This window comes from Poecilia latipinna, unplaced genomic scaffold, assembly GCF_001443285.1.
Source record: "Poecilia latipinna isolate Pla-1442-1.1 unplaced genomic scaffold, P_latipinna-1.0 Scaffold1096, whole genome shotgun sequence".
NCBI lineage: Eukaryota > Metazoa > Chordata > Actinopteri > Cyprinodontiformes > Poeciliidae > Poecilia > Poecilia latipinna.
In genome coordinates, this window is record NW_015113712.1 from 187,673 (window position 1) to 212,907 (window position 25,235).

The 25,235-nt window shown below is 39.9% G+C and overlaps 1 protein-coding gene across 3 annotated transcripts in view; it reads left to right on the top strand.

The window, feature by feature from the left end:
• The window catches only part of LOC106959567 (RNA binding protein fox-1 homolog 2-like), a 47,880-nt gene extending 24,012 nt beyond the window's left edge, over nucleotides 1-23,868 (top strand). For 2 of the 3 annotated variants that reach the window (XM_015052219.1, XM_015052220.1), the window contains 5 exons: nucleotides 11,540-11,737; nucleotides 15,325-15,498; nucleotides 15,892-15,945; nucleotides 16,745-16,837; nucleotides 19,459-22,185. In XM_015052219.1, coding sequence (XP_014907705.1) covers nucleotides 11,540-11,737; nucleotides 15,325-15,498; nucleotides 15,892-15,945; nucleotides 16,745-16,837; nucleotides 19,459-19,731 — 792 coding nt within the window. In that variant the 3' untranslated portion in view covers nucleotides 19,732-22,185. Of the gene's footprint in view, nucleotides 1-11,539; nucleotides 11,738-15,324; nucleotides 15,499-15,891; nucleotides 15,946-16,744; nucleotides 16,838-19,458; nucleotides 22,186-22,792 lie in introns of those variants that run through there. The other variant, XM_015052221.1, reaches the window with a different exon arrangement.
• The last annotated feature ends 1,367 nt before the right edge of the window (nucleotides 23,869-25,235 follow it).

The following is a 25,235-nucleotide window of genomic DNA, read 5'->3' on the forward strand; positions in this document are numbered from 1 at the left end:
CTGTGTGTGAGCTTGTAAAACAAGAGATTTGCTTAGGCTGTGACAAGGTCTAGCCATGTTAAAGTACCAGGATATTTTTCTTCCGTCTTAAATTTGTTTCCCAAAGTGTTGTCTTGGAGCTGTCAGCTTGTGTCTTCCTCTACTGAGGGAAAGGCGAGCAGCTATCTAGAACCCCAGAGGGAAATGTACTGGCTTGACAGTTAAACCCAAAATCACTCATGCTGAAACCCTGGCAAAGTCTAAGTTTGAAGTAATCTTTTAATATTAGACACATTTCATCCGATGGAATGTGTCTTGACTAGAGTACCTCTTTAACAAAAGTAAACTTTTCTAAACACAAGTTGAAACTGGCAAAAAGCAGGCCAGCAATTATGAGAAACGGCCAATGATATGAATAATTGTTGGCTTAACTGTGTGATTGAGACTCTTATTGTGGTGTTTAAAAGACGATAGAGCTCAAGTTTCTCATGTGGCTAGTTAGCATTGGTCCAAAGTTTACATGCTAACAGAGCTGAAGTTGGTGTCTGGTTTGGAGCTTCCCAGCAGCATTAGCGACAGGATTATTCCACAGCCTACCGTATGTCTAGGCTGGATTTGATCATCTTTAGTTCAGATCTAAAAATATGTACACCAATCAATCTTTTTTCTGGATTATTCGATATTATGAGTTCTCCTGATTTCCTTCATTTTTAGGAAGTTGCGATAGGCAGATATTTGAATGAATAACCGATCTTATCCATGGATCTGCGGACCAGGTCAGGTCAGCACATGTGCGATTAACAAAAATCCCCCAACTGTTGCTAACTTCATGGCTTTGTCACTATATTTAACAACGTTTAAGACAAAAGAAATCTTTACCAGATGGGCGATCGACCAGAAAACTGCACCCATATTCAATATTTAAAGCGGTTTAAAATTTATGAAATCTTTCACTCATTAGTAAAACCACAACAAGGGAGCATATTCAAGGTTTTTTTAGACATCAGGACCATGTTAGGGTTAAACATGTAGCATAAAACCATGACACAAACCAAAAGTTAAATACTGATTACAGTTTCTTTACAACTCAGGTTGTGATTTGCGAAACCTTAATCTGCATACCCAAACCTAACGAGCTTTAATTTTCCCCACAAATAATGATTTTGTGACCTGACAACATCGCCACACCTCACCGACTTCGGATCTGACCTTAAATCTTAAGGGTTTCCAAAGACGGCCAACATCCCTGAGTCCTGTTGACGGTGAGTGTTCCTACAGTAACAACGTCCACACCGAAGGGTGGACGTTGTTACTCGTGTATCCCAGCTGTGTTGCATTAACTGACGGGAAAAGGATTCGAGTTTTGACATCACGTCAGTGCTGGCCGAGACCCGGCGTGTGTTTTTATTGGAACTTTTGTTCAGTCTGGAGCGCTTCGTCAGCTTGACGCCGATCCTGCAGTCGAACGGCTGGAGGTCGGCGTTCAGTTGCAAAGCTATACTAAACATAGAGAGAGTGTTGCGTAAGTATTGAACAAACACCTCTTCATCCTCACACACCACTTAAGCGTTTTTATACATTAATCAGCACACATACTGGTCCATCCTCACAGTTTAAATGCCTCTCTCGCAGAAGAGTTTTCTTCTCTCTATTTTCTTCTGCCCTTGTTTGTTTCTCCAGTTTTTTTTTTGTGTTTTTTTCCGATATCCCTGCGAGCATGTGCAGCTCTAAGCTAAACACATTATTCATCTCCGACAATGACGGCAAATGGAGGATGGCGCTTGTAATGAGGGGTATAGGGGGTAGTTCCGCGTGGGAACGCACTGTGAAGGTGACACTCCACCAGCCACGCCGCTTCTCTGCAAATTTTCTCCCTCTATTTTTGGCAGCCCGTCTCCAGAAGGTTTGGAGACGACCGGAGTTATTTAGAGAGTAGAAGTAACCGTGAGTTTATCTGCTGAAGATTGAAGTCACAGTTTTACCCAGTTGCGCTGGGGGTTGAGGGAAGAAAAGAATAAAAAGGGCAAATAAAGAGAACATTTCATGATTCACTGCTTTTTATGAGAAAGGTTGAAGCCTTCAGACTTCACTCTGTTATCCTGCTTTGTCTGGAAAAAGTATTTTCTCTGACTGCATTAGTGTGGAAAGATGACATAGAGTGAAGGGATATTTGTTTCCAGGCTTCGTTCCCAATTCATTTGATTGTCCAAGGATTGTTCATCCGGCCATTCATGTATCTATTCATACATCCGTTTACCATCAGTTCGTCCATCCATCCATCAATCTTCCGTGTTTACGCATCATTTCTTAATTTGTTTGTCAATCTGTCCTTTAATTTATTTATTATTCAATGTTTTCCTTCCGTTATCATCCATCCATTCGTCAGTCCTTCTTTCCCACCTTCTTTACTTCCTTTCCTCTTTCCATTCTCTCTCCCTCCTTCTTTTTCTTTCTTTCTCTTTTTCTGTCTTCTTTCTTTCTTTCCTTCTTTCTTTCTTTCTTTCTTTCTCTCAATCTTCTCAGATGCAAAAAGGAAAATAAGTTACATTAACTTTTGTTTAATATTAACCAGACGTTAATTTAAATGCACACCAGATGTTTTCATTTATTTGTAAAACAGTTTAAAAATCATATGTCTTCCTTTCTTTTGACAAAAATTGATAACATTGTGTTGGTCTTTCCTAATATACACTGATGTGAAACTACATTCAGACATTTCAAGCCTGTAAAAATATCTACCATACACATATTTATCGTTTGTGTTTACAAAAAAAAAAACGGTCAGAAAGTTCGCATGAAAGATGCACGGCCATTCTCTGGTCTCACCAGGCTGGTGGATGTAACTTTGTGCTCCCGTCCGTCCCTGCTGGGTTGTAATGGCTACCTGCCCGGCTGTCGGCACATATCAGGCTGATGCCAGCAAACACAAACTGCAGGTAGCACATGAATTAGACAGCACCGCTCTGAAGGCTGAACCTGGATGTCCATATATTGGCAGCGACCATCTAAACGTGGATGTGCCTGGATTTTAAAAAGATAAAGAAATCACAAGTAGACCAAAAACCTCCATTCTGAGCTCATTTTCTTTTTTTTTCTTTTTGAAAATGAGGAAATACATTAAAATAACCCCTCTCGTGGAGATTTAGATTTCTGAGTCAGCTGTGCTGCACATTTGTCAAAGTGACAAATCAGTTTAGTCAGAGATTTAATCAGGAGCACTTAATGCCGAGCCAAATCATCTACCTACCACACCGGACAGAATCGCAGGATGAGATTAATGGTATTCGTACCATCTAACCCTGGAAGTCCCAGTCAAAGCAGAGCTGTCTGCACCGCCGGCCTAATGTAGTGTGTGAATCCTCTCCACCTCTGGGTTAACCACTTCCCTGCCGCTCCGAGGGCCCGCCGTCTCGGGCTCTCGGGCTGTGTGCAGTCGGAGGTGAGGTGTGAAAGTCCCTCCACGTGTCGCCTTGTGCCGCGCGTTGATGTGGAACGTGGAGGTGTGTCTGAACAGCCCAGCAGCATGTCTGGAACATCTAAAACACCGTAGAGGAGCGACCAGGGCCGGGTTTGCAAGGTTAAGGGCCCCTGGGTAGGAGCCAGATTTGGTGGCCGATCCACTATAGAAAAATTTCTTCCACTAATGCAAATTACAATACATTCATGGGTAGTTCATAAATTGATGTATTGATTTAGGACATACCCTGATCAGTAACTCCATGTTATCTCCCTCCTACCCCCTACTTAAATTAATCATTTTTAAATACTTGTGTGTTATTTATAGCCCTGTCACAATAACGGGTTTTGCTGAAATAATGAATTGTCCCAGACTTTATTGCGATAAACAATATTATTACTGTTTTGAGACTATTTCCGTGGCATAATGACGCAATAACACATTCCCAAAGACCAATAAACTCACTTAAATTCTGATTAGCATTTAACACTGGAACTGGAAGACATTTTAAATTTCCGAAATAAATAAACAAAATGGAATCAACAAATAAAATGCATTAAGTGTCTGTAAACAAAATTGTCCTTATAAAAATAGGGCCTAGTTTAGGCCAAAGCACCAGACTGAAGACTTTTGTCATGTAGTTTCTGGTAGAAAGAATGGAATGAGAAAAGAGGAAAAAACAAATCAATAAATCATGTAAGTGGAAACTATTCCATTTTTTTTCTTCTTTTTAGTTGAAAAGTCACTAAATACAGCTACAAAGTTGCTAAGTGGATATTGATGACGGCGAATTTTCACACCTTTGCAGAGGCAAATAAGATTGGTGTATAAGATCGGTTTCAGACACAAGTATTGGCCAAAATTAAGGGAATTGGGGTCGATAATTGATATATCAATTAATATTTGGACAACCTGGTTTCTATCCATCCAAACAATCTTATATAAAGCCTGACCACTCTTAATTTAACTGCCAATAATTTATATTAAACGTTCCTGTTTATACTTTAAAATATCTTGGACTAATTTTTTAATATATTATTCTATTTAACAAAAAGTCTTAGCTGTAATAGGCTAAGACAGAAACGGGATCATCTAAAATATCGGCACAGGTTTGTATTTTTAGGCTTCGTTGCCCAGGGTGACATAAAGAAAAGCCCCGTCCCTCTGATTATGATAACGATGCCGACGCTGACGATGATCAGAATTGTCAATAACCAATGAGCCGCGTGTCACAGATCTCAGCAGGCCCTCAAAAGCTGCTGGCGCCGAGCGACAGCGGCCGGTTCGTTTGAGTCACGAGGTTCCAGTTTCACGGCAGAACGTCTCCAATTCACGCGTACGCATTACGCTTCTTTCAGTCGGGTTTTCGAGCTCAGACGAAATCTTAAATTAAAAAAATGAATAAATAAAAGTCCTAGAGGCTACGTGAAGCCTGTGTGTGAGACCATATGAATCTGGGGGACTCCTGAGGGGACCCAGGGAGATTTTAGTTGTCGTCAGAGGGAGAACACAAGACTTGCAATGAACGGTTCTATTGAGAACAAATGCGGGTCAGCGGGGGCTGCAGTGTGCGACTAAATGTACTGTAAAGTGGCTCAAAACCCTGACTCTGCATTTTCTACTTCTCGTTGTTCAGTGTATTGTAGGGAGAGTTTTATTTTATTTTATTTTTTATTACACCATCTGTGCTGTGCTGCTGTAAAACTACATAAAATATGTTTACAGTGCCTCACAAAAGTGTATTTATGAATTTATGGCAGACTAACATAAAAACAAAAAATAGTTAGGAAGTGGAAAAGATAAGGTATTAAAATCTGCAGCTCTTTTTCGGTGTTTTATTGTCCACCAGCTTTGCACATCCAGAGACTGAAATGTTTCCTTATCCTCCACAGGAAATGATGTCAGGCTCCATCAGATGAGACGTAAACATGACTTCAAGTTTTGACTCTGATTTCTAATTGGATTCATGTCGTTTAGTCGTTGCAGCATCAATGTGTGCAAAAGTTGCTTGGATTCCAGATTTAATGGATGATTATATTTCAAGTGCCGTACATTTACTGTCTGTATAAAGATGAGATCTTTGACCATTTTCTGACTTTTTCTTTTTCTTTTTATCCTCCTTTCTATACCGTTTGTTCTTTCTTCCTTTCTGTCTTTCTTTCATCATTTGGTCTTTCATTTGTTCTTTTGTTTTTGTTCATTCATTCGTTCTTTTTGTTTCATTCGTTTGCTTATTCATTTATTTGTTCTTTTGTTTGATCTTTTGTTCTTTCATTCATGCTTTTGTTCGTTCTTTAGTTTTTCATTTGTTCAGTCGTTTCTTCTTTCTCTTTCTTTTAGGTTTTGTCTTTTCATTCTTTCTGTGTTTTCTTCCTGTCCGTTCCTTTCTTTTTCTTTCTTTCTTTCTGCTCAGATGAGATCAGAGGTGAATGTAAACGCACACCACATTCTTCATTCATTTTATGTGAAAGGCAATTTAAAAAAAAAAAAATCATATTTTACTTCCTTTGACAAATAATCACTCCATTATGCTGCTCTGTCCCAAAACGCCAAGGTTTGTGGTTCAATCATGACAAACTTCAGAGGGTATGAATGGTTTTTCCAAATACTCACAGTCGTATCTGATTAATAAAGTTGGTTGGCTTTGAATGGAACAAATGATGAGCGAGAGGCCCACATGTACACGACCATATAAGGAAATAGGCTGTGGCCTGTCCTTTGATGGACATGGCGGCGCAGACAGAGCTGTAAGCTGTAATGGTGTCTGCTGGTGGTTTACAGGAGAAATTACCGCCTGGGTTTCATCAAGCAAAGGGAGTCGAGGTGGTTGGGTTGGGGGGATGTTTGGGGGCTTTGTTAGGAAGATGGGAGATGAAGGTAAACACCACTTACTGGAACCGCAGAGAAAGAAACGAGACGGTTCACAGTACCCGAACCTATAAGTAGAGCGGCTCTCTCTGCAGACGGCAGTCGGTTCCACTAGTCTAATTATCATGTATTACTGTGATTGATGAGCTTCAGCAGCTTCACTACGTGGCTGTCAGTTCTGTCTGCGCTTTAGGAGGCTGGAGTTGGAGGCGAGAAGGCTCTCCCCTCCCCCCCACAACGCCTCGCTGTGTGTGTACGGAAAGCCATATGGTGTCACAGGTAGCTCAGCTGCTGCGCATTTCTGTGTGTGCATGAGTGGAGTGCTTTGATGAATGTGCTTTCCCCTCAGTTTTTTTTTTTTTTTTTTTTTTACTTTTTGTTACCGTTGTGTCATGTTGCCAGAATATAACCTTTCGCCTGATAACGTGATCTTCTCTGTCGCTTCGGCTCAGCTTGATTTTCGTGCCGTCTGTTTAAATCACATCTCAGAGTGTCAGAATTCACAGCGGAAAGTTTTTTTTGTGTGTGTGTTGTTGATGTTTTCAGGCCAGCTATAACTCCAAAAAGGAATTCCTCATCATTTCCTATATGGCCCCACTTTTATTTTTCCCATCATACTTTTTTTTTTTTCCTTTTTCCATTTTCTCCCTCTCTCTGCTAGACTATATGATCATGCCATGTGGAAGTGAGCAGCTCCTTAGTCAGCAACTCTTGTGCTGACAACTCTGTCTCATTATTATTATTATTACACCATTAGGCTATTTAGACTTTTATTAGTGAACAATAAAGTTTCCCTATTTTGTATTTTTGGGTGTAAAGGCCTCCCGACCCCACTAAGGGACAAGGGTGTAAAGAAAATGGATGGATGGATGAATGGATGGCTGTAGAGGCATTAAGATATTTTTACACTAAAATAAAACATGTGGATCAGCGATTCAGTGCCTTCAGAGATTTCGGGTGTTTTCTTTGAAATTTATACAATTAAACCAACAAAGTTTTGTATAACTATAATTATGAAGTGAAAACAAGAATACATATTTTTATGCATTTGTATTCAGCCGTCTTTACTTTGTCTCTTAAGTTCATATTGCCCATTTATTATTGTTTTATTGCAATATTTTGTGGAACTATTGTTGTAATAAAAGTGACAAGAACTATTTTTATTACTAATTTCTTTTAGGTGGTATCTGTGACTGGATCCTAGTCCCACAAACACAAATGCAGCTCAACATTCCCATTTGCATCTTTAATACTCCAGTCACATAAAAAAAGTGTGATTGTACCACTGGCCTGCACATGCTCTCATTGAACCAACATTGTGGAAAAACGTTTAAAAAAAAAAACAGCGAATCCTGACGAAACGGATCATTTAAAAACAAAAAAAAAAAGTAATTGGAATTTATTGAGGCAACGATAAATCAAAGTTCTTATCACGATACAGAATTTATCACGATAAATTCCCATCCCTGTTGCCTGTTTGGTAAAACGATATGTAATTTAATCTCCGGCTAACTCTGGAGGAGCCGCGGAGATTCGCACCTCATGTGGGAGAATGTGTCGACTGTTTGGGTTAGTTACAAGTACGACGGCATACCACTGTTTCAAACTCTCTAAAATGTTCAGTCAAATAATTTCTATGGCTAAAGTCTTTTTTCTTTAAGAATATTCTAGAGGATTTAGAGGGAACGTAGTGTTCCTGGCCGCCGCACTACAATCAGTCTGATTTCTGTTGGCCAGAAGCATCACTGTTTGGAAAGTCACGGCATGGAAACTAAAGGAGCACAGCTCATTACTGCAATAAAGATGGAACTGTTTCCTAGCTAAGCTTTTTAGACGGCTAATATCAGCTCACTGTGATTTAATCTGTTCCTCCATAAAGAGCAAAACACCAAGAAGGAATCTCATCTCTAGCTCCACAACTCTCATATGTTGGTTTAGTCCTCTAGTATTGTGTGTATTTGTTTTAAAATAAATTTTCCTAAACTCGAAAAAAATCTCACTTTCTTTTAACGGATTTTCTACGCTTGTCTTGAACAAAATAATAGGAATTAATGTCATTGGTGTTGGGCACTGTTAACGTAGCTATAGCACTAATTATAACCTTTAATTCCTCAAACCCACTACACCAACTGAGCTAAGGCTAAAGTGCTAACTTCAAATCAAATTGACAGACTATAACCCTCAAGGACCAATTTAATTTTGAAATAATTCACGTTCTATAATGCCCCTAGATACTGCACTTATGTTTACATGTTGATCTCTGTTTTTTTGGTGTGAAGTTATTGGTGAAAAAAGAGAGGAAACAGAACGGACTTCTTCCTTTTCAAAATAAGAGCATGAATATAAATGTCTATCTACTTGAAGAATTCTTAGCGGTCGATAACCAAAACTTATCCGGAAAAATTTATTCAGGAAAAATTCATTTAGGGGAATCTAAGTGCGCTAAATGTTTTTAAAAGTTAGCAAAATCACAAAACGGAAAGTTGGCTCCGCATTACCAGACGTGTGCCCACCACTGATCGTAAGTGCAATATTAGCAGCACAAATATAATGATTGCTACGTGTTTTTTGCTTTAAATAGAGGCACATAGTTTCGTTAACTCAGCAAAAACTGTAGCATTTTTACTCCAGGGTAAAATCTTACGTAAACATTAGAACTATTAGTTATGCAATCCTCAGATTTGGCCATTATGTAAGAGTGGCAAGAAGACTTGAGACCCTCCAAAGGTACAACCAGAGATCCAACAAAATGTTTTGTATCTAAACATAGTCATGTTACAATAACCCAGTCAAAGTGTGGATCTGAATCAGAGTTAAAAAAATGAGGCATTCTCCATCCAGTTTGACCTAATGTGAACTGTTTTACTTTTTAATCGTGGCATAAAATCTCATCCAAGAACATTTAAGGGAAGAAAATGCAAACAAAAAGATCAAAGGGTGTTAATACTTCTCTAAGGGGGTGTAGAAAATGAATCCCACGCTACTAAATCAGCCTCAGGATACAAGTAGATAACCAGAGTCTAGATTGCAGCATCACGGTCAATAAAGTCTTCTCTCCCTGCACTCAGCCTCCTCTTTTTTCTTTTTTTTTCACCACTCAATATTTCATTCATCCTGTTTTCCTTCCTTCTGCCCAGCACTTTGTGTGCTGTATGAAATGAATCCCCGAGCTAGGCCGTGCCTGTAAGACACACCCTTTTGCGTCGCTTCATACAGGCTACCGCATGCTCACGAGCTCACATGCCTTAACAAGTGCTCTCATCCAGGGAATCACAGAAGCCTGGCCAGCGAATTACTTTTGCATTTATCTCTTTGAACAGATTTATTGTTTCCGTTTCCATCAGTTGGCGACAATAAACACGTACAATAAGATGCAGCAGCATGGGTTTTCCCCCAGTGCTTCCTATCTCTCGCTCGTCCGATTGTGCGACATCCCCTATCTGTCGGGCTCAGGCCCCAGAAGCCGTCTGTGCTGCAGATGGGCCTTTTAGCCTCGGCTGCCTGTTTACTGCCAGAGCGCCCATCACTGCAGCAGAGCGGTGAGCTGTCAGGCTATAGGATTAGAGGGAGAGCCCAGTCGCGTTGCGGCATCTTAGTTACTCCGGCTAATTAAAAAGGCTGTCTGGAGATGGAGTGTCTCCGGGCGTCAGCCAGCCTATATACAACTCATGGTAGAGGGCCAATCGCTGGTTCACATGATATTACCATGGGATCATCGGGAACGGACCAGAAATTGATTCATTATATATATCATTTATGATTAGTTAGCAAAGATTCTATTTATAATGTAGAGTGTGATATAAACACACTCCTCGAGGAATATGCACAGTAAAAAATCTTAAGTCCATGCATCTAAACCTAAAGCCCTAAATGTCTTGAATTCATGACAGAAATTAAGTTGCCCTTAAATGCAATGTCAGACACTCTTGTAAAAGAGATTCTTGATCTAAAGGAGTTTTATCCTGGCTAACCCTTGCGCAATCTTGGCGCAATGCGTAGGAGGAACGCAGGGAAAAGAGGGGTTGTTCGTCAGACCGTCAGTACCTGAAACCACACACACAAAAAAAAATATTGGAGGATGCTGTAGTGGTGCAGGGGTAAAGCATAACCCATGTATGGAGGACTTAGTCCCTTACTTGGTTGTCACAGGTTCGATACGGCCTGATAACCTTTGCCACATGTCTTTCCCCTTTCTCATTAACCAAAAAATGTTATAAAAAATAATCTAACCCTCTCAAAAACGCACGCAGAGTGACTGTGACCCCGCCAGACTGCAAACAGAGTAAAAAACTTGTGGGGTCCAAATGTCACTTAAGGAGGAGGAGAGTGGCAGGGCTAAATAAACGTTGAAGAAGAAATTATAATCATAATTCATAATCAAAATTCATATCTTGCTACAGTGAAAGCTGTTGGCTCCTAAAGTTGCTCTTTATCGATTGTGTAACACGAAGTTGACTCTTGACTATTAAGAAAAAAAACTAATCTTTTTGGTTTTTCTGGTTTAAAACACCCTTCTCCCTCTTTTTTTGTTCTCTATTAACATTTCTTTTACTTTCTTTACTGTAAAGCTTTTTCTCATACAGCTCAGTCTGAGATGCCCTTGGGTGTGAAAAATGATTTCGTCTAGCTGCGGTGCAGAGTCACCACACATGAAAAATACCAGAAACACGCTGGCAAATTGGTTTTGCTGTAATCTGCAGCTCATCCAGCTGCAGATACAGATGCAGCTCTGCTGACAGGATACACGTATATTTAGCCCGCGGTGTTATTTTCTGCTTTAAAAGTCAAGCGGGAAAACGCAGAAACAAGAGCATAGCAGCGGCTTTGAACGTGTCACAGTTAGCGTTATATATATATATATATATATATATATATATATATAATTTATTTATTTATTTTTTTATCCCCCTCCTCACCTTCATCCACCCAAAAACATCTTTGTATTTCCAACTGTATCAAATTTTGTGACTCTTAATAATAGATGGGTTTGCTGTAAATATTTCATGGTTGGCTGACTCAAAACACATGCCTGTCAGAGATATAGAGGTGTACAGAACAGGGTGGGGGAGGGGATTATTCACAGGGAATAAAGGGAAGGGACGGAGAGCGAGTGTGAAATTTGATGCCAAGAGTTTTTACCCCTCCTCGTTTTGCCTACACTCTGTAAACGGAGAATAATTGTTAATTTTTCTCAATCTCCCTCTTACCCCCTCACCCTCATCCCCGATCCTACAGGGCTCCCAGGACTCAACCGGAGGACAGGAGGGTTTAGTAGCCCCGCCCTTTACGACCTTCCCCCCTCCTCCCCCTCCTCAAAACGGCCTACCAGGGACAGAGTTTGGTCCGGGGGCCATGTTTGCCGCCGCGGGCCAAAGTGCAGTGGAGGTCGGAGCGGGTGCTAACGGAGCCACGACTACAGCCAACAACAACAATGTAAGAACTCCTTCCTCCGTTAACAATGTCTGAGATTTAACAGCAAATGTTTTCATAATCCCCTGACAAGAACATCCCCCAAAACTAATATCACCTTGAATGAGTTGAATACCTTTTGTCACTCATTTGAGACACCAAAACTTGTATATTATATAGGTTAGGGCGGAGACGATTAATCGGATGAATCATGATTAATCGGTTATTAAAACAATCGTCAACTAATATAGTAATCGAATAATCACTAACTGAGGTATGCTGGAAAAGCATAATCGGAGCATGAATTAATCCAAAACTATACAAATATATGTGCATAGACATTTTGCATTTAAGATAAATGCACTTTTGTCTGTAAATATGTTTTACACAGAACTCCTCAAGTAGCACTGTTTTAGCTTCACTGAGTTCAGATTCACTAAAGGAACGTTGTTTTTGCTTTTTAGGCAACAAATTATTTTCTTATTTAAAAAAGGAATAGATTACTCATTTTTTAATGCATTTCTAATATTGTCTAGAAAAGACTACAGTGACTACATGAAAAATCTGTAAAATTTGCCAATTTCTTCATCTGATTAACCGATTAATCATCAGAATAATTATTCTAAAATAATTTAGTTGTTAAATGAATGACAAAAAAATCCAGGACTTTTTCATAATATTTGATTTTTTAAAATTATTATTATTATTATTTTGGATGTATTTTAATATGCCTTAGTGCGTTTTGTCACATTATCATCCAAAGTATTTGACTGGAAGGATATTTGATTTTTAAACTGCTGGATTTAAATCTGGACTTTGACTGGGCCATTCAAGCACATGAATACACTTCGATCTGTTGGCGCTCTGGCTGAATGCTTAGGCTCGTTACTGTGCTGGAACATGAACCTCCTCTCTTCCGGCATCCCCCACAGCATGATGCTGCCACCACCGTGTTTCACCAGCGGATAAGTGATCGTTTGTTCAGGGCTCGTCACATTTTCCGATATATGCGTAGGTTAAATGAATGAAAATGTAATTTTATGGCATTACAGTGGAATTACCGACAGTGACATGCAGTGGGGGTTTTATTTTTATTGCCAAAGAAGGTAAAATCTAATAACCCTTCCCATCAGCTGGAGCTGAGTTTAGCTTTAATGAGCTTTTAGGAAGCTAACAGCAGATGGCCGTAACATGGTGAAGCAGGTTCAGGTTACATCAGCAGAGTTTCAGCATCATATTAACATGCCGACATCAGCAAAAAACTCAGAGTTGTGCTGCTTCGCAGGAGGAGTCTGAACCATTTTCCTCAAGTCATTATTATTATTATTATTTTAATTAGTCTTCCACTTTTAATTTGCGAGATGCACAGTTTGCATGATGTCAGCATTCATTTGCTACTTTTATTTTATTTATTTTTTAAATTTGAGCTCGGTGAAATTTGTTTATGGAGCACAGCACACTGCTTTTCACCCTGTACACTCACAAACACACACACAGATAAAGATCTAAAGCAGCTCCGGTTTGTGCTGCGCTTCAGCGTCAGAATTGTTTACTATATAAATAAACGCTGCTTTCATGCTGAGCAGCGTGAAGATTATCAGTTTCTTGACGCGTCGAACGAGCTCTCCAGCGAGAAGCAGAACTCTGCTGAGGTTTTCCACAACGACTGAACTACAGTCAGAAACCTGCAGCATGTATTTCATTTATAAAGGTTTCCACATCTTTTTTTTTCTTACATTAAAATTCTTATATTTGAGCATTCATATTCAACCTCTTTTACTCTGTTACCCCTAAATTAAATCGGTTGCTTCCAGAAATCATCTAATGTAAGTAATAAAATCGACCTGCGTCCAATTTCCCTTTGGGATCAATAAAGTAGTTACTTAATTTGAATACATTGAGTATAAATACACCTGTAGGACATCAGAGGTTTGTTAGAGAACATTACAGAGACTAGAGGTGCACCGATGAATCGGCCGATCGATTAGCCACAACTTGGTCGAAAAACTGAACACAATTGTTAAATAGAAAGGCATGGAAAAGGTTAGTCTTGACATTTTTCTTTTTTTTCTAGTTTTTCCCCTATGTTCTAAAAACTGAAAGAGAAATAAACTTCTTTTTATAGGGGATGCACTGATTGATTGATCTGTGAATTTCCGATATTTAAATGAGAAACCTACTTTTTCCACCAATATTACGCAAAGGTCTGAAAATCAACCACCATCTTCCTTTTGCTCAACCATGACAAACCCGAACAATAGTCACCCCACTGTTATCAACTGATTGATCGGCCAGAAGACAATCGGTGCAGCCCTGTTCCAAATACCATCATGAAGCCCAAAGAACAACTGAAGACACAAAGGAAAGATTACGGCCCCATCAGCTGGTTGAGGACAGCAAGTATCAGAGCTTATGGTAACTCTGGAGGAGCTGCTGAGATTCACTGTCGACACGACGGCTAATTAGCTTTCTTTTTAGAGACAAGTGCCATAAAGAAAGGCCATCAATGAAAGAAAGTCCCGCTAATTTTCACCACCAGGCATGTAGAGGATAAGAGAAACATGTGGCAGAAGGTTCTTTGTTCAGGCGAGAACAAAATGTTTGTGTTTCGGCCAACATGGAAAGCTGTCATTGCATTGATGGTCCTGGCAGATTTATATTAAATACTATTCCTCATTCATCTATAAAATTTAATTAGAGGAAATGAGATTTGTAATGGAAGAATAAAAAAGGGGGATTTGTTTTGTGGGGGAAAAATTAGGTTTTAACTTGCATCTTAACAAAAATGGCATGCTGAAATTGATTTGTACTTTATCATCATTTTGGGACCCAGACCTTTCTGATATCTGCTGAGCGTCTTGACTTTTTTCAGCTTGCATCATGTTATGATGTTATTACCTTATCAAAAACACTTGATTCGCTTGATTCTTTTATGCATGTTTGAGAAATCCTTCAATCTCCCGTGGCAACCATTCAGCTGTGCAAAACACCTGGGTGGACTTAGCTCCGCCTTCAAGGACAAAGTTCCTCCCCAAGAGCTGCACTTTCCAAGCTTCTGAGCTTCCACGACTCCACCGCTCAGCTCCTTCAGACTAGCCAGCGGCAATCAGCAAACACCTGGTGGAACTGTGCATCAGCTGGGCTCATTATAGGAGCTACTTCTCAGTGAAAAGTTTGTAAAAATGTTAAAGGATTAATAGGGGAGCCATTTGTGACAACTTCCTGAATGCAGAGTTTCAGAAAGAGCAGGATTTTTTAAAGAGACAGAGGCCCAATTTCAAGGTGTTGAATAAGGAAGTAAAAATTATTTTAGTCATTTTTGATAAACACAGCATTTTTATAACAACTGAAGGTAACATAGTTACTTGATTGTGCTGTAAAATGACACTATGTAGCTAGAAAACACATAATACCGCCCCTTTAAGACAGAATATTTTGGAGTTTGCGGACGCCGTCCATCCAGTCTCCCTGAATTTGAGCTATTTTGGAATGGATTTTCAGATGTTGTTTGTGTAAAAGTTTCCTTCTACTTCACTTTTATTCTCTGCTTTCTGTCAATCTACTGTGTTAAATCTCAATAAAAAAAAAAATGCTGTTTCATTCCTCCTCAGGGAAAGACAGAGGAGACGTCTCAGGGCGAGGCGGGAGCGCAGTGTTCTGCAGGAGGCACAGGCGCGGGCGGCTCAACGGGAGACTCCGCGGAGGCCAAGGGGACCCCCAAGCGCCTCCACGTCTCCAACATCCCCTTCCGCTTCCGGGACCCGGACCTCAGGCAGATGTTTGGGGTACGGACCGCTCCGGGCAGGATCAATAAATCAGTCTAGACGCGTGGTGAAGCGCTCCTGCGAAACGACCGCTTTCTGAGCGGGCGAGAGAGTCAAAGTGGGACACGGGGGAAGGCGACCGCGGGGGTCCTGCTAATGCGTTCAGGGGGCCAAACTTCTAACTGTGTCAGTGTGTTAGTGTGAGTCGCAAAATCTGGGGAGGGAAATGGGACAGAGCAACAGATAAACACAGTTTAATGCTGAAAATTGTCTTTGGTGTAACAGTGACCCCTAGTGTACGTTTGCTGAAAGTCTCCTACCTCCAAACAGGCTTCAAAAAGACTTTACTGTGTAATTATGCTAAATTATTCAGATATATATTTACTGAATTCCTCTTTTTGGTGTTTTTTGCAGCAATTTGGGAAGATTCTGGATGTAGAGATTATTTTCAATGAGAGAGGGTCAAAGGTGAGTCGTTTCTTTTTCTGATCTGTCTTTGTTTGAGTGAGATCAGTTCTGATGCGAACACGATGCCAAAAAGCAGTCAGAGCTCTGATTGGCAGATTTGATTTTCTCCCCAGATTCTCACTGTATGATTAAAAAAATAAATAAATAAAAAAACACACGTCAGCAGTATTCACACTCAAAAAACATTTAATAAAATGTGTGTTGCATCATCTGCCTGCTTTTATTTAAAACAGAACGGCGGCGATAAACTCTGCTGCTGCAAGAATAATGAGATGCATTGAGTCATAGTTTCTTTGCCTGACCTTTGAACTCTGGTTAAAAAGTCCCTCTGTGTACATGTATAAATATGAAAGATAGCTGCTTCTTTCTGTTTGATTGTGCTTTCTATAGCATCTACATCTATATCTCCAAACTACAGATGTTATGTTTTTCAGTAATCCATTTCAGAGAGGAAAATATTAAGTTGCGGCCTACACAGTCATGGGGAAAACTGCCGAGTTGGCAGATTTAAGAAGGTATTGCTAACGATGAAGGAAAGTTTGGTGGAGGGAAAAAGTGTGCAAGTAACAGTCATAACCACAGGCGTTAGCGTAGCGGCAATTGAGATGGCATTCGGAATATATTTTCAAATTGATTCTTAATTTAAATTTGAGACGATTGTGTTGGTACTCTTTCGTTGACAGTTTTGGCTCATATTTTTAGCAGTGAGAAACGGACCCGGTCTGTTCTACCGTTGCCCTTCCTCTCCCCTCCTCCTCCTCTTTCTCCTCTTCTTCTCTAACCTCGCTGTGTGCCGCAGGGTTTCGGCTTTGTGACATTTGAAAACAGCGCCGACGCGGAGAAAGCCAGAGAAAAGCTCCACGGCACGCTGGTGGAGGGCCGTAAAATCGAGGTAATTTCCCCTCTTTCTCTCTCTCCTTCATCTTCTCTCCGCTCCTCCATCAGTTCTGCCTGTCTCCATCCCATCATCCCTTATGTGATATGCTCTGATGCAGCCCACTGGTATCCCACTTCCCCCAGTCCTCTGCAATCTGTTTCCTGTTTGTTTAAAATCCAAAGAGACCTCACCTTCTATTTTTTTGTTTGTTTTTTTTTAAATGTGCTGGGATTAATTTTTTTTGGGGAGGGAGTGTTGCAAGAACGAAAGCAAAAGCATGCCTTGTTTTCACGCCAACCTGTCGGCCCTCTTGGCTTCGTTTCCCCGACGACGCTCCCCACGTTAGCCACGCCGATGTTCGGATTTTCCACGCAGCAGCTGGAATGATATTTGTGTAGCTGCCACCACCGGAGGGCATGAGAGAGGAGCCCGGTGAAAGTGAAAGTATGATGCATGGCAGATTGCAGTCGGATGCTCTTTTGTTTCTCCTCCGTGGCATTGGGTTCACCTCTCTCTCTTTTCCTCTCTCTCTCTTTCTTTCTGGTGCTAATGGGTAATTGCAGCAGCAGCATGCTGGTGTTCGCATGCTCACTGTTACGCAACGCTGGATTCTTTTCCAATGGTTATAATGTGTGTTGTTTATTATTTTTTTTATTTTTAGGTTTGTTTGGATACAATCATACGTTTCCTGTTCTACTGAAGCATGTGCTGAGTGTTTGAATGCAGATTTTGGTTTTCCAATGAGGGGATTTTTTTCCAGCCCGTCTTACTTGATCCACCACTTTAAGCTGGGATTTCTGCATGGGCTTACAACGGGGATCCTCCCCCCCCCCCCCACACACCCCCCCACCCACACCCCACTCTCCTTTTTGGGCGTGTGCGACTCACTTCCTGCATGATGGATGAGGCTGGATGCTTTTTTTTTTTTTTAAACTTCTGCTGCAGTACAGTTGAGAAAGACAGGCAGGATCCTGCGGTGCAACACGATTCCTTCCCTCCCTTTATCCTCCCCCCATCCTCTCCTCCACCTTCAGCCAATCAGCAAGCAGAGCGGATGCCACCGGAGCCAGTTCAACCTGCATCAGTCTCACCCATGTTCAGAGTGTCTTTGTTTGACCCGTGAGGTTCTGCATGAAATCTGCAAAAAATTAAAGAAAAGAGAGAGTGTGTGTGTGTGTGTGTGTGTTTGTGTTTAAGTCGTCTCGTTGCATGTGTCCTGTGGTGATGGTCTGTAGCGTTGCCAGGCGATCGGCAGCATGAGAGAGAAGAGAGACTGAGGACGTTTTCTGTTCTTCTCGCTTGAATTTGGTCACGATTTCAGAGTTTTGTTGACGCGCGTTTTGGACGGAACGAGTGGGATGTTTGTCTTGGAGTTCAGAAGCTCTGAAATACAGGCCTCAAGTTACGGTGTCTTGCAATAGGACTCGGACCTGTCACTGTGTTTTATTCAGATTTCATGTCAACGCAAAGTATTGTGAGACCTCAGCAGGCTTATTTCAGTCCAAAGAACCCTTTGATGTTATGACATAAACTTTGTTTTGAGTTGTAAAAACTTATTCCTCGATTTAAAAAAAAAAAAAACAACAAAAAGTTTTACAAATAACTGCGATAAAATATGGCCAAAAATTACGACTGCACCGATTGTAGTTTTCAGATTTTATGCCGATACCAATTTTTGTTTCTTAATACTTTTTTATCTGAAAAGTTGCTAAATAGGGAACAGAAGTTGATTTTCAAACCGTGGTGGAGGTTAATGAGATTAGTGGATGAGATGGATTTCCTGTGTAAATATCGGTCCAAAATTTGGGGATTCAGGCCTGATTGGTCGGCCGATCAATCGGTGCACACCTTAAAAAAACAACAACTTCTTTCTCATTTGGTTTTTAGAACAAAGAAAAATGTTATTACATTTTCTTTAAAAAAAAAGTTTTATAATTACAAAAATGTGTTTAAACAAAACGAAGGCAAAGACAATTCTAAACGATTTTCTATATTTTCCCCTTTAATATTTTTCAGTATCATTTAAACTACTTAGAGCTGACATGACATCAAGTACCTGTTAATAGTCACATTAAAGCAGATCGCTTCAAATTTGTAGATGTAAGAAAAAAAAAGTTTCCAAAGCTAAATCAGTACGACTCCTTTTGCAAGACACTGTGTGCTGATACCTACATGTGGCCTTTTGCCGTTTCTGTGTCCTCCCTGTCCACTGGCATGCGGTTAGCTGGAGAGGCCTTGGTGTGCATGGTTCATGCTTTAACATGGATAGCCGTGCGCTAATGGAGCCCGTAGCGTCAACGCTGATGTTTTCCTTGCATGTTTGTTTTGTTCTGGCAGATTAGTTTTAGTAATGAGGCGTCATTATCAGTTTCTTTGTTTAGTCAGCATGACCGCAGCTGCCTCCAGACGGCCTCAGAGCCTTTTAGAGAGGCTGAGCAGACCTGATGGTTTAGAAAAGAATGCTCCACGCGATCACTCGGTGCATGTCAGTGGGAGTTGCCTAAGCTCTTTTGTCGTGGCTTCCCATGTTGTGCATGTACTGTAGCCTAGACAAAAACAAGAGTAGACATGGATTTGCTGTGTTCAAAGTTATAACGTACTTTTCTCTGTCTGGGGTAAAACTCTGCGCTTTGAAGAAGTCAGTTTCCTGTATGCTTCCAATGTGTCCATGTAAGTGGCCCAACTACAGTTCACTACCTGCTTTCCTGTCATCACATCACATCATAGTCATCATAAATTATATATATATAATATATACACACACAAAGCATGATGGCGTGTCTCATAAGATGCTCTCTCAAACACGGTTCATTCCTCTCATCCCATCCATGGCTGTTTCTGTTATCATTTGGATGCCTAAGGATAAGCCACTGATACTCGCATTACTTTCCTTTTCTTGTCAAAGATAATTATGAATATTATAATTTCTTTAAATTTTCCTCACTTGACCCATATTTCACTCTTACGTGGCCTCAAAGCATCGTCTCTAGGCATTGGCTTTACTGAACCATTTGTGTTGTAGTAGAGAAAATAACCTTGGTGAGATGATCAATTCAGATTATTTACTCGTGTAGCTAATGGCAGACAAATACGTTTGAGAGTTTCTCTGACATCTTGAACAATTTGGAGCAGAAATGTATTAAATAGAAGAAAACACAAATTGGATTAAACGTATAACAAAGGTTGCGAGGATATAAAGGGAATCATTTTAGTGCCGATCTGTCTGGTGGCAGCAGTTCAGAAACTGTTCTACTTCGTGTCTGGGCGTTGATTAATCAGTTCCTCCACTTCTATGGTATCATCCACTGATTTAGCAGTCAGGTTTTCATCAAACGTGGACCTGCAGTCTTGTATGATAATCTGATCAACAGTGGACCGATCACACAGCCCTTAGTGTTTTATGTCTGCATTATGGGTGCAGCAATAAATTGGCTCCGATTTCCTTAATTTTGGGAGTTCTGCAAAGATCTGAAAACCAGACACCAAATCACATCTGCATGTGCTTCGTTAACAGTAGTCACCCCTCGGATGCCTACTTATCGATTTCGTTGCTATATTTAGTGACTTTTCAGACAAAAACAAATAAAAACTGAATTGTTGAGGCTCTTTTTAAAGATCCCTGATTTTTTTTGTACCACTTATGAGACGTTAAGCTACCAAAATAGCAGTTTCATTTTGTGAATGAGAAAAAAAACGTAACTACCAGAGGAGAGAACGTCGCTGTTGACCCTGAAGACCGGCTCCTGTTCCGAGCCGAGTTGTTTGTGGGCGATCTGTTGTTGTCGGAGCGTTGAGGAAAGTGACGGTTTCTCCGCAGCGCAGAGTTTTAGTCGGATATCGCAGCAGTAAAAGGCGGAAAGGCTAAGTTCTGTGTGTGTGCAGAGGTAGTGTTGCAGCTCTGCATGCAGGCTGATGGTTGTGCTGTGGGGCGTCAGTGAATACGAACCGTCAGTCCTCACTGCATGGATGTTTGTGGTGGAAGTGGATGGGAAGCGATTGTACATGCCTGACCTGGCGGACTCAGTCCAACCCAAAGCATTCCAGACTCCTGAACGGGACGCATTAAATTAAATTTGAACGAGCGTCTTCGTACGCTGCACCTTTTGCTTTTGTCCAGTTTTGGCAGATGAGCTCCATCTGAATCTGACCAATCTAAATTTTTGTTCCTGCATGACTTTTTTTTTTTCCCCCTCCTGGAATGATAAGTGACTGATGTGTGAATTTATTTTTGTGTTCTTTGTACATGTGTAAAATTGTAGAAAAGTTTGAAAAAAGAGTCCAACCTTTGTCCTCTTCAACCCTCTTTTTTTCTCTGTTTTGACTCATTCTGTCTTTCTCACACAAACCTCTGTGATCTTCTTGCCAGTCATGTTTGTCTTTTTTTATTTGATTTTATCTGACGTTAATATGTAGCTTTTAAAATTTATTTTCTCCTCTTATCTTTGCCAAACTCTACTTCCATATTTTATTTTTAGCTTCTTTTTTTTCTTTTTTTTAACTGTAGTGGCTGCCTTCATGGTGACTGGTAAAAGACGGTAAATTTAGCCCAGTGTCCCAATACACACTTTCCCCTTCATGCCGTGACTTCACCGCTAGAATGAGAATCGTTTCCTCATCTTACTAAAAGTGCTCTCGCTTAAAACCGATGGCCACAAACTCATTTTGCTGTTCTTGTTTTGTGGTGGACGATGTTTGTTTTAATCAGCTGCAAATTTACAACGCCTTTCAAAAGATATTCACACTTTGCGAACAACTTAAATGCAATTTTTGGGGGGGATTTTATTCGATACACCAGCAACAAGTAGTGCACAATTATAAAATGGAACAAAAAGTTTTATCTTCAAAAACAAAATAAAGAGAAATGATCACAAATTTTAGTCCAGACATACCTGCTTTAGAAATGGAACAACTACAAGCAAGTTCAAGTGTTATCAGAATCCCTAAAAACCATTTGGAAAGTATCTGGCAAAGTATGGAGCGAGTGTTTGTAGCTTGTTTTTAGACTTTTGCCACTCCATGGCAGCTCAGGCTGTTTGTGTAGAGTCATTGTTTTCCTTTAAGGTGAACCCCTGCGCCACATTACAGTCTTATACCCAATCCAGAGGTTTCACCAACTCTAATTTAAGACTTTTTAAGACCGCCATGAATACATGGCTTTGTTTTTTTTTACCAATGTCATCCAGCCGACTGCCAATAAATTTACACTTACCGACAAAAAACTAGACACTTTCCCATTGGAAAATGCAAGAAAGCTAGCTAGCTAGCAGTATTAGCAGCTTGTTACTCGTAGCCTCGAGATACAGAATGTAGCGAGTGATGATGTCTGCAACTCAGATATTTGCCTGATACAAAAGTCCCGTAAGAAAAAAAAAAAGCCTTCATAACCACGACAAATTTAAGGCCAACTTATCTTCTCTTTAATGACTTTAAGACTTTTTAAGGCCTTGATTTTAGCTTAATGAATTTAGGACTTTTGAAGGATCCACAGACACCCTGGACTGGATTTAAAGATATGGATGAAAGAGTTTTAAGATGTTTGTGAAAAACATGTTTAAGACCCTGAGTCATTTTCCTTGCACTACTTTTTGTTGGTTTATTTGCCACGTAAAATCCATCAAAGCTGAAAGGGTGTGAATACGTTTGCATGACTTAAAGGTGTTTTAGGCTGTTGTTTACCACGGCCCTCTCCAGTGAACCAGATCTGCTACTGGTCAGACTGGTGGTTTGAGCGTTGAGAGTTAGCATCCCCCCAGGCCCCTCTTCCTTTTCTCTCCTCTCTCCTCCTCTCCCTCAGTCTGCTCTAAGCTGACACTGCTGCAGTCAGGTTGTCTTTTTTATTTTTTTGTTTTTTATATTTCAAATGTTGGCAATCAGGGGGACAACTAGGTTTCTTTTATTCCTAGGATGATTTGTTCCTTTATTTATTATATTTTTTCTGTTTCCCTGACGACTTCTGTGTGTTGTTGTCAGTCTCCACGGTAACCACTCGCTGTTTCCTCGGCAACGGTAAGTTGTGTACAAACATCTATCACTGAACTGATCCCTTGAAAAGAAGGCATTTGACAGTATTCTTTCCAGGCTAGTGCAGTCAGAGCGAGCGCCATGACATCTCCACGTGTGATTTATTTCTTTTATTTTATATTTTTTTATTGTGTCTGGCCCCTTTAAGAATAAACACAACACATATCTATATATATATATACACACAGACAGGTGGACATGACATGTTTAACTAAGTGTAATACCCTGTTCACACTACGTCATTAACACCTCACTGGGAATGACTGAATGTAATCACCTCCTTCTATGCAATGACACATTAATTCTCCATTGGACTCGATATGTGCAGCATTCATCTTCTCGTATAATGAAACCCCATCAGAAAGGATGTGAAGCTTTGCTCCCTGTTGCTGCCCACAGTTTCTTTCAGCGAATGCAAAGCTGCAGGGCAAATAAGGCTGCTCTCATTTCCTTTTTTTTTTCTTTCCTTTTTTCTTTCTTTCTTTATTTTTAACTGGCCTGTTTGCTTTAGGCAAAGATATTTCAAACGTTTAGCAATTGGAGCCATTGAGACTTTGAGATTCTGCTGATAAAGGAAAGGATTTCACGCAGGCGTATGATTGATGTCCTAACATGAGGCCAGACGCGGCGCTTGGTGCACCGCGTTGGCAGACGAGGCCGTGACTCCCCTGCCTGACTTTAAAAAAAAAAAAAATTACAGGAGTTTATAAATGTACAACATGATCTCACCGAGGGGAACATTTTGAATAGCTACAGTGCCTGGTAAAAGAAGTCAAACTTCTTGGACTTTTTTTTTTTTTTTTTGCACAAGAACCGCAGACTTTATTGTGCTTTTATTAGTTTTTATGTGGAGTAGTTGGAAAATAAGTGAAATTATGAAACAAACGATATGTGGCAAAGACATGATGGCAAAATGTTGACAGGTTAGCCAGCAAATTGAGGCCAAAAAAGTGTTTTTAAGGTTACATTTTGTGGAATATTTAATTTGTTCTGACTACTTTTGCGAGGCACTGTAAATTTTAATCATTTTAATTTCACTTTATATGAGCATTTAAATTAGAATGCTCTAAATCTGGGCTGAGTTGCACCAGTTTTTCATAAATTTGTTCATACCGTTTGCCAGTATTTTTGTTTTTGTTTTTTTTACTGGGTTGCTCCACTAAAGGTTAATTTACCAATTATTCTTCCACTTTTCCACTTATTTCTAAGTTGTCTACTGTTTTGCCCGACAGCAGAACTAAGAGGAGGTTTAGTTAAGTACACTCAACAAGCTAAAGCAGTTTTATCAAATGCAAAGTTATTTCACAGTTAGCTTAGTTACACCAAATATTTTTGAATATTGATTGTCAAACTTAGTCAGAACTTCTAGACGAAATGTAAATGACCTTTTATTGCTTCAAATAACATTAAGCCAAAAACAATATATTTAGCTTTAACTGTATTTTTCTTGGACTTAACTATTTCCACCTTTTGTATACACCGAAAAAAAAACTTTTACAAATGACAAACCGAGTTTTGTGTTCAAAATCTGTAAATAATATCCCAAGAAATATTTGTGTCCATGTTTGCCTCGTCCATAAATGTAAAAATATTTGGTTGTCTTGCTCTGAATTGGTTCTAATGCAAAATAAGCATTAATAGTACAAGCTTTTTGTGTTTTTTTGTTTTTTTTGTTTTGGGTTTTTTTCAGAAAGTGTAAAGTTATATTTAGCGAAGGCTTATGAAGTGTAAAATTGTCTATTACATATTTAAAAATATGGTCAAAAGCTGTTCAGACTTGTGAAAAAACTTCTCAAATAGCCCTCTGGTTAAGCACCCAGGCTAACTTTAGCATCATTAGCGGCTAATAGTTAGCCAGATGTGCTATTCTCTCTGCGCTTAGCAGTCATTCATATGATTTCTTTTTTGCATTGTTTTTATTTTATACCAAGTGTCAAACTGAATTTAAGTTCAGACTCTCAGCCCCTCTTAGCTTAGCGCTGACAGCATTTGTTTTGGTGCTTCCCAACTTTAGCGCTAGCCAGATGCTGTATTCTCGCATCGCTTAAAAATCATTTACATTGTATGTCATTGTTTCCTTTTTGCACCTGCCACTGAAAATGTTTTCACACAATTAATTTAAAGTTGTCAAAGCTTCTTTAGCACATCTAGGGCTCATTTTGTTGGCTTACAACAGCTTTACTAGTTTAAGTTACATTGTGACAAAAACTTTACAGCGTATCACAAAGCAGATTTTACTTGGGGTTTTTTCATGTGGTGCCACAAAATGTCATCATACCTCTTGTTTTATCCAACATGGACTAATTTAAAGCAACTCAGATTATTTAACTTCAAAAATATTCAGAGAAGGAAGAGCTGGTGCAACTGACTTCTGGTCACTCACCCGATCAAG